The sequence below is a fragment of the Nerophis ophidion genome, linkage group LG21 (genome assembly GCF_033978795.1).
Source record: "Nerophis ophidion isolate RoL-2023_Sa linkage group LG21, RoL_Noph_v1.0, whole genome shotgun sequence".
Lineage (NCBI taxonomy): Eukaryota > Metazoa > Chordata > Actinopteri > Syngnathiformes > Syngnathidae > Nerophis > Nerophis ophidion.
In genome coordinates, this window is record NC_084631.1 from 27,545,852 (window position 1) to 27,560,593 (window position 14,742).

At 38.6% G+C, this 14,742-nt stretch overlaps 1 protein-coding gene across 1 annotated transcript in view; it reads right to left on the bottom strand.

Annotated features, from left to right (window-relative positions):
• Positions 1-14,742, bottom strand: part of kcnh8 (potassium voltage-gated channel, subfamily H (eag-related), member 8) — a 196,055-nt gene that overhangs the window by 66,271 nt on the left and 115,042 nt on the right. Inside the window, exon 6 of the mRNA XM_061882414.1 lies at positions 12,181-12,338. Coding sequence (XP_061738398.1) covers positions 12,181-12,338 — 158 coding nt within the window. The remainder of the gene's footprint in view (positions 1-12,180; positions 12,339-14,742) is intronic.

Genomic DNA, 14,742 nt, shown 5'->3' on the forward strand with positions numbered 1-14,742 from the left:
AGACAACTTGTCTTTTAGTAGTAAGTAAGCAAACAAAGGCTCTTAATTAGTCTGCTGACGTCTGCAGTAACATATTGTGTCATTTATCATTCTATTATTTTGTCAACATTATTCATCTACTTGTTCATTTACTGTTAATATCTGCTCACTTTCTGTTTTAACATGTTCTAGCTCCACTTCTGTTCTAATGTAATAATCACTTTTTCTTCTCTTTGATACTTGACAGTAGTTTTGGATGATACCACAAATTTGGGTATGGATCCGATACCAAGTAGTTACAGGATCATAACTAAAGTTGGTATCATTGCTGTCGATATAGGGCTGGGCGGTATGGCCTTTTTTTTTAATATCTCAATATTTTTAGGCCATGTCACGATACACGATATTTTGCTTTAGCCTTGAATGAACACTTGATGCATATAATTACACCAGTATGATGACACACTTTAAAATAATCCCAAACCATAGACATGGTGTCGTTAGTCAGTCACCGAGCGAGCTCGCTTGTTAGCCACGGCTACAGCACCGGCAACAACACACTCTTGTTGTTGTTATGATGCGCTCGCGGCGGTTTGATGAGGTCATCAAGCGTCGCCAGTAAACCTTTAACTCCTGTGTTGTGTGTGGGAAAGGGGAGAGGAGAGAAAGGCGAGGGGAGGGGCTGCTGATTGGGTTTATATCCATGTTTTACCGGATATGTACCGCTCCTTACAACATTGTTTTAAAAAAATCATGATGATTTCCGATATCCCTCTTTAAAGCATTTATCGGTCGATAATACCAAACTTTCATGCAGAGAGGGGAATCTGTATTTATTAAACAGCTATTAAGCAGTGTCACAAACATTCATGTCATTTCAAAACAGAAAGTGCAAGATTGTCAGAGACATTTTAAAACAAGCTATTAGTGCACTTGTGTGCATGATGTAACTAAGATGACTTATCAAACCAACACTAAATTAAAGTGCACTTTTTGTACAGAACGCCACTACAATAGTTTAAAACAAATAAAGTGCACTTTTGTGCATGATGTCACACAAGATATTTCAATAAATGTCAAATAGAGATGAGCTGCATAATAGGAATTCAAATCGCTTATCTTGTTCACTATTTTTTCATACGGTGTTGATCTGGAAATGGTTGCATCGGCATTTTTTGGTGTGGCTCCAAACTGAGATGTTGACATGCGGATTTTCAAACACTCTTCATTCTCGAGCGGGCTACTTTTCAAAAGATGCTAAATATTAGCAGTAATACTACTTTTTGTAGCAACACTTTTGCCGCATATTTGAAAAATTATGGTTGTCTGTTCGACATATTCCCACTTGAAACCAAACCACCACCAGACGATGGAACCCCTGCTGTTTTTCCTGGGAATTAATTCTTCCTTCATTTGTTACCAGATTTGCACCTTCTTTCTCTCGTATTACCACTCGCACCACAGCTGACGTTACCCATGCTGCTACCTCTCTGCTCCGCTAGGACATATACGTATTTGACGTACTATATAAGAAGGTGCGCTTGCTGTCTGCGAGAAGGAGACAACCAAGAGTGGAAAGAGCCTGTAGTGAAATGCCAGCAGCTATAAGCAACTGCGTTAGAACGTATACTCGAATATCACCATGATGTAATTTTCTATATCGCACAGAGACAAACCCGCGATATATCCAGTATGTCGATATATCGCCCAGCCCTAAGTCGATAGTTGTATTTTATTGATCTACCGAGTTGTTGACATTGAGGAGCGCTACATTGCTGTTAGCGGTTAGCTATTGTATCATCCTACGGTGTGTAGTAAAACATGTGTAACTAGTCCTCGTCCTGCAGGGATGATACTTGAAAAAAACGTACTTTATTTGTCGCTATGGAGCAGGGGTCGGGAACCTTTTTGTCTGAGAGAGCCAAGAAGCCAAATATTTTAAAATGTATTTCCCTAAGAGCCATATAATTTTTTTTTAACACTGAACACAACTAAACGCGTGCATTTTTAAGTAAGACCAACATTTCCAGAGTATAATAGGTCTCTTATTTTTTGTATTAACATTGTTATTCTGAAGTTAACTGTGGAGGGGTGTGGCCTGCAAGCCTGCAGCAAAGTGGGATGTTGCCAGGACCAGCATCGAAATCAGCGACAGGTGCGTAGAAGGCCCACCAGGGCCTTGTTATCTAATCACCTGTCGCTTTGTTATAAGCAGCAGCCAGGAGGTGAGACGGGGTCGGGGCTGGAGCCAGAGCGCGAGTGAGGATGAAAGAGAAAAAGACAATTGCTGAAAAGCAACTGAGAGAAAAACAAAATAAAACAATAATGTATCCCTAAAACAGGCTCTTGGTGGTCTGAAGAACCCCCAGGAGGGCAAGCCCCACACTAACCAATAATTTAAAAAAATACTTCTTACCATTAACGCAACTTCTTGAACATAAGAATGCATGAGAATGTTTTATATTTTGAACGTTATTTTTAACACTGATTACAAGTGGAATTATTCATTACTTATCATGTTAAGCAATGTCAGCTCAGATTTATCCGAGAGCCAGATGCAGTCATCAAAAGAGCCACATCTGGCTCTAGAGCCATAGGTTCCCTACCCCTGCTATGGAGGCTAGGATTAGTCATGCAGAAGTAGCTAAAAACAGTAGCTATGTTTAAAGCACCGCTTGTCGAGTGGAACTTAAGTGTTCATAGCTTCACCTTCATCCTTAGTTTTTAAGCTCTTCAGTCTCCACAATGTTTCCGCTTGTAAATTATCTGTGTGGAAATGTCCAAAAAAATGAATATTGGTATTTCTCAAAGGAAGTATAATTCAGGGGTACTTTCTAATGTATATAATGTGCTGAACAACCTTATTCTGATTACTATTTTACTGTTGTTAAAGATATCTTCTTATTTTTACATAATTGGCAGTGATTTGCACAAAAAACAATAGAATGGAAAGGCATACAAGTTTACAGTGAAAATTTTAGTTGTGTTTTATGAAGTTACTTGGGGACAATTATAGATAATTAATGGTTGCTGGCCGAGCCCCTTTTTGCAGAAAGCAAGCAGGCCCGAGGGCCCAGAGACCCTGAACCTGAATTCTAATTCTGCTGGGACTGAGTGGTATTTCCATTAATAGACTCTGGAACCAAACAGGGACCTTTGCCGGGGGCGGCAGCAGCATGACAGTGTGCCCACTCCTTTTCCTTGCATTTATTCCAACCATAGACTAAATTTGGGGTTAATTTTTTTTGTATTGTTTTCTTGATGCTGGAGCCTATATAAATATATATATATATATATATATATATATATATATATATATATATATATATATATATATATATATATATATATATATATATATATATATATATATATATATATATATATATAAACCCCGTTTCCATATGAGTTGGGAAATTGTGTTGAATGTAAATATTAACAGAATACAATGATTTGCAAATAATTTTCAACCCATATTCAATTGAACGCACTACAAGGAAAACATATTCGATGTTCAAACTGATAAACTTTTTTTTGTTGCAAATAATCATTAACTTTAGAATTTGATGCCAGCAACACATGACAAAAAAGTTGGGAAAGGTGGCAATAAATACTGATAAAGTTGAGGATTGCTAATCAAACACTTATTTGGAACATCCCACAGGTGTGCAGGCTAATTGGGAACAGGTGGGTGCCATGATTGGGTATAAAAACAGCTTGCCAAAAAATGCTCAGTCTTTCACAAGAAAGGATGGGGCGAGGTACACCCTTATGTCCACAACTGCGTGAGCAAATAGTCAAACAGTTTAAGAACAACGTTTCTCAACAAGCAATTGCAAGAAATTTAGGGATTTCAACATCTAAGGTCCATAATATCAAAAGGTTCAAAAAATCTGGAGAAATCACTCCACGTAAGCTGAATGGCCAGAAACCAACATTGAATGACCGTGACCTTTGATCACTCAGACGGCACTGTATCAAAAACCGACATCAATCTTTAAAGGATATCACCACATGGGCTCAGGAACACTTCAGAAAATCTCTGTCATTAAATACGGTTAGTTGCTACATCTGTAAGTGCAAGTTAAAACTCTACTATGCAAAGCAAAAGCCATTTATCAACAACATCCAGAAACGCCGCCGGCTTCCCTGGGCCCGAAATCATCTAAGACAGACTGACGCAAAGTGGAAAAATGTTCTCTGGTCTGACGAGTCCGAATTTAAAATTGTTTTTGGAAATATTCGACATCGTGTCATCCAGACCAAAAGGGAAGCTAACCATTCAGACTGTTATTGACGCAAAATTCAAAAGCCAGCATCTGTGATGGTATGGGGGTACATTAGTGCCCAAGGCATGGGTAACTTACACATCTGTGTAGGCACCATTAATGCTGAAAGGTATATACAGGTTTTTGAACAACATATGCTGCCATCTAACCGCTGTCTTTTTCATGGACGTCCCTGTTTATTTCAGCAAGACAATGCCAAGCCACATACAGTGTGTTACAACAGCAGGGCTTCGTAAAAAAAGAGTGTGGGTACTTTCCTGGTCCGCCTGCAGTCCAGACCTGTCCCCTATCGAAAATGTGTGTCGCATTATGAAGCGTAAAATACAACTCGAAGACCCCGGTCTGTTGAACGACTGAAGCTCTACATAAAACAAGAATGGGAAAGAATTGCACTTTCAAAGCTTCAACAATTAGTTTCCTCAGTTCCCAAACGATTATTGAGTGTTGTTAAAAGAAAGGTGATGTAACACAGTGTTGAACATGCCCTTTCCCAACTACTTTGGCACGTGTTGCAGCCATGAAATTCTAAGTTAATTATTATTTGCAAAAAAAAATTAAGTTTATGAGTTTGAACATCAAATATCTTGTCTTTGTAGTGAATTCAATTGTATATGGGTTGAAAAGGATCTGCAAATCATTGTATTCCATTTATTTTGACCTCTAACACAATTTCCAAACTCATATGGAAACGGGGTTTGTATATATGTACATATGTATATATGTATATATATATATATATATATATATATATATATATATATATATATATATATATATATATATATATATATATATACACTGGGGCTGCGAATCTTTGGGTGTCCCACGATTCGATTCAATATCGATTCTTGGGGTCGCGATTCGATAATATATCGATTTTTTTCGTTTCAACGCGATTTTCGATACAAAAACGATATTTTTCCGATTCAAAACTATTCTGTATTCATTCAATACATAGGATTTCAGCAGGATCTACCCCAGTCTGCTGACATGCTAGCAGAGTAGTAGATTTAAAAAAAAAAAGCTTTTATAATTATAAAGGACAATGTTTTATCAACTGATTGCAATAATGTAAATTTGTTTTAACTATTAAACAAACCAAAAATATGACTTATTTTATCTTTGTGAAAACATTGGGCACAGTGTGTTGTCAAGCTTATGCGATGCGGTGCAAGTGTAAGCCAGTGTGACACTATTGTTCTTTTTTTTTTTTTTTCATAAATGTCTAATGATGCTGAAATTATAACTAATATTGATACTGTTGTTGATAATATTCATTTTTGTTTCACTACTTTTGGTTTGTTCTGTGTCGTGTTTGTGTCTCCTCTGAATTGCTCTGTTTATTGCAGTTCTGAGTGTGGCTGGGTCAGGTTTGGTTTTGGAATTGGATTGCATTGTTTTGATACTGCTCTGTATTGTTTTGTTGGATTGATAAAAAAAAAAAAAAAAAAAAAAAAAATTATTCAAATTAAAAAAAAAATCGATTTAAAAAAAAATGAGAATCAATTTTGAATCGCACAACGTATTCAATTCAATTCGTATTGGAATCAATTTTTTCCCATACCCCTAATATACACTATATTGCCAAAACTATTTGCCACCCATCCAAATGATCTGAATCAGGTGTCCTAATCACTTGGCCCGGCCACAGGTGTATAAAATCAAGCACTTAGGCATGGAGACTGTTTCTACAAACATTTGTGAAAGAATGGGCCGCTTTCAGGATCTCAGTGATTTCCAGCGTGGAACAGTTTTTAGGATGCCGCCTGTGCAACAAATCCAGTCGTGAAATTTCCTAGCTCCTAAATATTCCAAAGTCAACTGTCGGCTTTATTATAAGAAAATGGAAGAGTTTGGGAACAACGGCAACTCAGCCACTAAGTCGTAGGCCATGTTAACTGACAGAGAGGGGTCAGCAGATGCTGAAGCGCATAGTGCAAAGAGATGGCCGACTTTCTGCACAGTCAGTTGCTACAGAGCTACAAACTTCATGTGACCTTCCAATTAGCCCACGTACAGTACGCAGAGGGCTTCACGGAATGGGTTTCCATGGCCGATCAGCTATATCTAAGTCATACATTACCAAGTCCAATGCAAAGCGTTGGATGCAGTGGTGTAAAGCACCTTGCCACTCGACTCCAAAACAGTGGAGATGTCTTCTCTGGAGTGATAAATCACGTTATTCCATCTGGCAATCTGATGGATGAGTCTGGGTTTGGAGGTTGCCTGGAGAACGGTACATTTCAGACTCCATTTTGCAGAGTGTGAAATGTGGTGGTGGAGGAATCATGGTGTGGGGTTGTTTTTCCGGAATTGGGCTTGGCCCCTAAGTTCCAGTGAAAGGAACTTTGAATGCTCCAGGATACCAAAACATTTTGGACAATTCTACGCTCCCAACCTTGTGGGAACAGATTGGAGCTGGGCCCTTCCTCTTCCAACATGACTGTGCACCAGTGCACAAAGCAAGGTCCATAAAGACATGGATGACAGAGTCTGGTGTGGATGAACTTGACTGCCCTGACCTGAACCCTCTCCGTTCTATTTCAGCCTTTTGGGATTAATTAGAAAGGAGACTGAGAGCCAGGCTTTCTCAACCAACATCAGCGTGTGACCTCACCAATGCGCTTTTGGATGAATGGTAAAACAATTCCTATAAACACACTCCACAACCTTGTGGACAGCCTTCCCAGAACAGTTAAAGCTGTAGTAGCTGCAAAAGGTGGACCCACATCATATTGAACCCTGTGGGCTAGGAATGTATGTGAGTCAAGGCAGGTGACCAAATACTTTTGGAAATATAGTGTATATATTTAATAAAATGTCACTTTATTTTTTATTTTTCAGTCAAACCTGTCTTTAGTGACCAATTAGGCATTCTTTAAGCATAAAAATGTCTGAATGAACCAAAAATGTCAACACTACAAAAGAATTGGCCTCTGGGTGAGAACAAACGAATAAGAGCGCGCTGTTCAGTATCGTGGTCACTGATTAGCTCAGCCTCAGGCATAATTTTTACAGTGGATTAAAGGAGTGTTATGTTATTCCAGGGGTAGGGAACCTACAGCTCTAGAGCCAGATGTGGCTCTTTTGATGACTGCACCTGGCTCTCAGATAAATCTTTGCTGACATTGCTTAACACGATAAGTAATGAAGAACTCCGCTGGTAATCACAGTGTTTAAAATCCATCCATCCATCCATCCATCCATCCATGCATCTTCTTCCGCTTATCCGAGGTCGGGTCGCGGGGGTAGCAGCCTAAGCAGGGAGGCCCAGACTTCCCTCTCCCCAGCCACTTCGTCTAGCTCTTCCCGGGGGATCCCGAGGCGTTCCCAGGCCAGCCGGGAGACATAGTCTTCCCAACGGGTCCTGGGTCTTCCCCATGGCCTTCTACCGGTTGGGTGTGCCCTAAACACCTCCCTAGGGAGGCGTTCGGGTGGCATCCTGACCAGATGCCCGAACCACCTCATCTGGCTCCTCTCGATGTGGAGGAGCAGCGGCTTTACTTTGAGCTCCTCCCGGATGACAGAGCTTCTCACCCTATCGCTAAGTGAGAGCCCCGCCACCCGGCGGAGGAAATTACTTTCGGCCGCTTGAACCTGTGATCTTATTCTTTCGGTCATGACCCAAAGGTCATGACCATAGGTGAGGATGGGAACATAGATCGACCGGTAAAATGAGAGCTTTGCCTTCCGGCTCAGCTCCTTCTTCACCACAACGGATCGGTACAACGTCCGCATTACAGAACCTGTGGCCTTCTACCGGTTGGGCGTGCCCTAAACACCTCCCTCGGGAGGCGTTCGGGTGGCATCCTGACCAGATGCCCGAACCACCTCATCTGGTTCCTCTCGATGTGGAGGAGCAGCGGCTTTACTTTGAGCTCCTCCCGGATGACAGAGCTTCTCACCCTATCTCTAAGGGAGAGCCCCGCCACCCGGCGGAGGAAATTACTTTCGGCCGCTTGAACCCGTGATCTTATCCTTTCGGTCATGACCCAAAGGTCATGACCATAGGTGAGGATGGGAACGTAGATCGACCGGTAAAATGAGAGCTTTGCCTTCCGGCTCAGCTCCTTCTTCACCACAACGGATCGGTACAACGTCCGCATTACTGAACCTAGACTACTAGGTACTCCTAGGTAGTGTTCAAAATAACGTTCAAAATATAAAACATTCTCATGCATTTTAATCCATCCATCCGGTTACTACCGCACCTGTTCAAGAAGTCACATTAATGGTAAGATGTATTTTATTTATTGTTGAAAAGCTTCAGAATAACATTGTTATTAAAAAAAAAAAAGAGACTCTAAAAATGTTGTTGTTACTTAAAGGCCTACTGAAACCCACTACTACCCACCACACAGTCTGATAGTTTATATGATGAAATATTAACATTGCAACACATGCGAATGCGGCCTTTTTAGTTTACTAAATTGCAATTTTAAATTTCCCGGGACTTTTTTCTTGAAAACATTGTGTAATGATAACGTGTACACGTGACGTCACGGGCTGTTATGAATATCAGTGCTGCGTACACACACAGCTAAAAGTCGTCTGCTTTAACGGCTTAATTACACAGTATTTTGGACATCTGTGTTGCTGAATCTTTTGCAATTTGTTCAATTAATATTGGAGAAGTCACAGTAGAAAGACGGAGTTGGGAAGCTTTAGCCTTTAGCCACACAAACACACGGTGATTCCTTGTTTAAAATTCACGGAGGTGAAACTTTACTATGGATCACAGCGGCATTGATCCCGACTACATGTCAACCAGCAGGTTTCAGTGAGAAAATTGTGGGTAAAAAGTTGCCTCTTACAGGATATCAGCTGAGCTTCTGCCTCCCGAACAGCTGCCGTCGACTTCCCTGAGACACTGCGCATCAACACCCGGCTGTGGACGTACACTTCCGACTATCAGGTACTGTTAAACTCACTAAAACACTAGCAACACAATAGAAAGATAAGGGATTTCCCAGAACTATCCGAGTAAATGTCTCTCAAAACATATGAATCCGTCTCAATGCAACGTGATTCCAATCGCGTTTTTTTATTTTTTTCTAGTCCGTCGCTATCAATATCCTCAAACACGAATGTTTCATCTTCGCTCAAATTAATGGGGAAATTGTCGTTTTCTCGGTCTGAATAGCTGTTTTTGTCGGAGGCTCCCATTAAAATCAATGTGAATATGTGAGGAGCCATCAACATGTGACGTCATCGTCTGCGACTTCCGGTAGAGGCAGGGCTTTTCTCCAGTTGCGAACTTTATCGTGGATGTTCTCTACTAAATCCTTTCAGCAAAAATATGGCAATATTGCGAAATGATCAAGTATGACACAGAATGGACCTGCTATCCCCGTTTGAATAAGAAAATCTAATTTCAGTAGGCCTTTAAAAAATGCACACATTAAGTCAGTGGTTATCAACTTGGGGTACGCGAACGTAAGCCAAGGGGTACGTGAGATTTTTTTTTAAATATTCTAAAAATAGCAACAATTCAAAAATCCTTTATAAATATACTTATTGAATACTACTTAAATAAAATATGAATGTAAGAAAAGAAATGCAACAATGCAATATTCAGTGTTGACAGCTGGATTTTTTGTGGACATGTTCCATAAATATTGATGTTAAAGATTTTTTTTTTTTTTGTGAAGAAATTTTCATAATTAAATTCATGAATCCAGATGGATCTCTATTACAATCTCAAAAGAGGGCACTTTAAGTTGATGATTACTTCTATGTGTAGAAATCTTTATTTATAATTGAATCACTTGTTTATTTTTTAACAAGTTTTTGGTTATTTTTATATCTTTTTTTCCAAATAGTTCAAGAAAGACCACTACAAATGAGCAATATTTTGCACTGTTATACAATTTAATAAACCAAAAAGCCCGCCTTCGCCCAATTGTAGCTGAGATAGGCACCAGCGCCCCCCGCGACTCCAAAAGGGAAAAAGCGGTAGAAAATGGATGGATGGAAACTGATGACATTGTGCTGTATTTTACTTTATCTTTTTTTTTCCAACCAAAAATGCTTTGCTCTTATTAGGGGGTACTAGAATTAAAAAAATGTACATCACTGAAAAAAGGTTGAGAACCACTGCATTAAGTTGTATTTTTAAAATATTTGGCTGGTATGGCTCTCTCAGCCAAAAAGGTTCCCGACCCCTGTGTTATTCTATGTCTAGAGGGCTTTCATGATGTTAAACAACTCATTTAGAATATTCGATTTATAATTAATAATTCCTACTTGTGGAAATTAATTGACCACATTCTAGATAATCTTATTTATCTCACCGTATGAAATATAACTTACATCACTAATTATTATTTATTTTTAATGTTATTACTTATGGACTACATTGTGAACAAATTGAGAACAGGACGTGAACAAAAGTGTTAGCGACTGCTATGTAAAGGAAAAGGGGTAGCTCTGCTTTTTCCTACTCCTTTTGGAACATGTTGCGTAGAGAAACTGGAAATTGTGACGTATCATGTGGTATGCATGCGTGTTTGAAATAAAGTCAAACTCAAACTCAGGCACGATACCAATTAACAGCGATAAAGGAGGGATTATTGCTGTTTTAATGTGTGTAGCATTGCACTGCTTCCCCTGTAGTTGTTTTTAATATATTGCTTGCATTATTTAGTGCTGAATTAAACATATTGTTTAACAAATACCCTTTTATTTTTTACTTCTTCGAGATGCTGCAATACATTTTTTTTAGGTTCAAGTTTATTCACAATACCATATAACAATTACAGTAGTGGTGAAATGTCATCATTTAAAGATGTTGGTATGTGAAAGGATCCCCCAAATAAGCTAAAAGAAGCTTTTGACAGGGGTCCAGAGGACAATATATATATGGAAAGATGAAACATGGTAGCAAGCACAACAACAAAAAACAAAAACAAAACAACAACAACGCTATATAATAAACACAAGATAGTAGTACCAAAGCAAGCATACACATACATATATACATTCATACAACCATCCAAAACCCAACAGTAGACTACCCCACATGAGGCATTAGAGATAGGTGGTTAATAGGTAAGTTTTCAGTTTCTTTTTGAAGTTGGAGAATGGATACAGCATCTTGAGGCTCTCATTAAGCTGGTTCCAAATCTTTGGTCCCCTGCATACAACACTGTAAGCGGTACAAGCCAGTAGACGATGTTTACCTGTTATCAGATCTAAGTTACGAGTGTTGTGGGCATGCAGGGGATGGTAGATAGGAACCAAGCTACAGAGCCTAAGATTCAGCCTGTAAATGACTTGATAGGTTAAACAAGCATTTTGATAAATATTGAACTCTGTCAGTCTTAAGAGATGATATTTATGAAATAGATGACTGAACATCACTGAACAAAAAAACCTTTGCAAAGGCAGTCTTTGTGACACACTTTATGCACCTAATGTGATGACAAAGGTCTCTTAATGGTGTGAATGGCGCGGGTCTGAAAGATGAGTGAAAACAAACAGCACTTATAATAAAACCAAGTATTCATCAGACATGGTCAAGTCGTGGAGCTGCACCTAATTGCCCCACAAGTGTGCTTCCTCCTTCCCTTTGCTCTGGGCTCTCCTTAAGGGGGTCAAGCCGCCCGGAACAAGCTTATAATGATGCTATAAAGTACAATTGAAAGCCTCCGTATGGTATGTGCAATCAATAGACAGAATCAAAGAGGCAGCGGAGCAGCAAAGGAAACAATCCAGAACATGAAAAATGTCAGATGTTGGCAGGATTGGTGAAAGTCCAATCAATCATCAATGTTGACAAGTATGCGTTCAAAGTGGTGTGTTCCAACCCTGTATGACTTCACTAATGTCAAAATCAGTCCATCATTAGAGGTATTTTCAAGAGATGCATATTGATTATGCGCCTATGCAGGAAGAGACAAAGACTACTCACCACGCTGACTTTAAAGGCGTAAAGCAGGTCAAAGGGCAATGCAGCCACCAGGTCGATGATGAACCAGGTGGTCAGGTAGTGAATGCAAATCTGCCGCGCGTCAAAGATCACCTGACCTGACTTGCTGACATAAGTGGTGCGGAAATTGAAAATAATATCTGCAACAACAAACACATGTGTGTTAGCACAACTTTAAATGTAATCACATTTGATATAGCAGACCAAATACAACGTGTTAATTTATATTTCAAGTATATACAAACTGTTCAAAGTACTTCCACAGTGGAGTGTTTTAAGTCTCGTCTTAAGACCCACTTTTATTCTTTGGCTTTTAACACTACGTGAGTTGTGTGGTCCTCTGTCCTCTGTTGTCCTCTGTGTTTTTTATACACTTTGATTTCTATTTTACTGTTTTAATTGATTTTACCCTTTAAAATTGTTTTTAATCAAATTTATTTTTATATTGTTTTTATGTTTCACTCATCTTTCAGATGTCGTGGTGGTTTGTGCAGCCCTTTGAGACACTAGTGATTTAGGGCTATATAAGTAAACATTGATTGATTGATGTTGGTTTTATATAATTTTTTTGTTTTGTTTTTATTCAGTCATTGGTGGAGCATAATACTTTTTTTTTTAATATTGTTTTTAACATGGCTGTGCAGCACTTTGGAAACGTTCTTGTTGTTTAAATGTGCTATATAAATAAAGTAAATTGGATTGATTGGATTAGACTGTATTTACTTATTCATTCTCAAAGTGCATTATTGTTTATTTTAGGTAGGATTTTATTATTACTACTATCATGTAAAAAAAAAATACTGCTCAAATATGTAAAACTAAACTTTTCAAAAATAATTGCCGAAAATATCATTTTGTCTACCAAAATAACTTAAAAGGGAAAAAAAGATGATATCTGTCTATTACCTGACAGCTTCTATGTTAGCTACCTTTATGATTTATATTTTCTGCTGGATCTACTCTCTATTTCAGTGGTTCTCAACCTTTTTTCAGTGATGTACCCCCTGTGAACCTTTTTTTAATTCAAGTACCCCCTAATCAGAGCAAATCAATCAATCAATCAATCAATCAATGTTTACTTATATAGCCCTAAATCACTAGTGTCTCAAAGGGCTGCACAAACCACTACCACATCCTCGGTAGGCCCACATAAGGGCAAGGAAAACTCACACCCAGTGGGACGTCGGTGACAATAATGACCCAGTGGGACGTCGGGGACAAGGATGACTATGAGAACCTTGGAGAGGAGGAAAGCAATGGATGTCGAGCGGGTCTATCATGATACTGTGAAAGTTCAATCCATAATGGATCCAACACAGTCGCGAGAGTCCAGTCCAAAGCGGATCCAACACAGCAGCGAGAGTCCCGTTCACAGCGGAGCCAGCAGGAAAATATCCCAAGTGGAGGCGGATCAGCAGCGCAAAGATGTCCCCAGCCGATACACAGGCAAGCAGTACATGGCCACCGGATCGGACCGGACCCCCGCCACAAGGGAGAGTGGGACATAGGAGAAAAAGAAAAGAAACGGCAGATCAACTGGTCTAAAAAGGGAGTCTATTTAAAGGCTACAGTATACAAATGAGTTTTAAGGTGAGACTTAAAAGCATTTTTGGTTGAAAAAAAGAAATAAAGAAGTAAAATACAGCACTGTGTCATCAGTTTCTGATGTATTCAATTGTATAACAGTGCAAACATATTGCTCACTTGTAGTGGTCTTTCTTAAACTATTTGGAAAAAAAGATATAAAAATAACTAAAAGCTTATTGAAAAATAAACAAGTGATTCAATTACAAATAAAGATTTCTCCACATAGAAGTAATCATCAACTTAAAGTGTCGTCTTTGGGGATTGTAATAGAGATCAATCTTGATTCATGAACTTAATTCTAAACATTTTTTCACAAATAAGAAATCTTTATGTAACATGTCCACACAAAATCTAGCTGTCAACACTGAATATTGCATTGTTGCATTTCTTGTCACAGTTTATGAACTTACATTCATACTTTGTTGAAGTATTATTCAATAAATATATTTATAAAGGATTTTTGAATTGATGCTATTTTTAGAATAGTTTTAAAAAATCTCACGTACCCCTTGGCATACCTTCAAGTATCCCCCCCATTTGAGAACCACTGCTCTATTTAATGCTGCTCTTTTTTTGCTGCAGCTGAAACATATACTGTAATATTGTACATGGTAATTGAGATTTGTTTTAGATTGTTTATATATTATATACTGTATATATAATATGTAAATATTACATATATGTAATTATAAAGATACATTTTTTATATTGCTACTATGGTACATTTTTTGTGAACTTTATACCTGCATTATCCTTTCCATCCTTTGTAACAGAGCTAAAATTTCCCTTGTGGATCAATAAAGTTTGTCTAAGTCTAATTGTCAAAAGTAAATCTTTTTTTTTTTTACATTTTGCAATCAATAATGTGTCATGATCCCACATGACAGTTTGGACTTTGTTTGTGTTTGGTATCCTTTCCTGTCCTGGCGCTCTTGTTTTGACAGTATTGGTACTTTT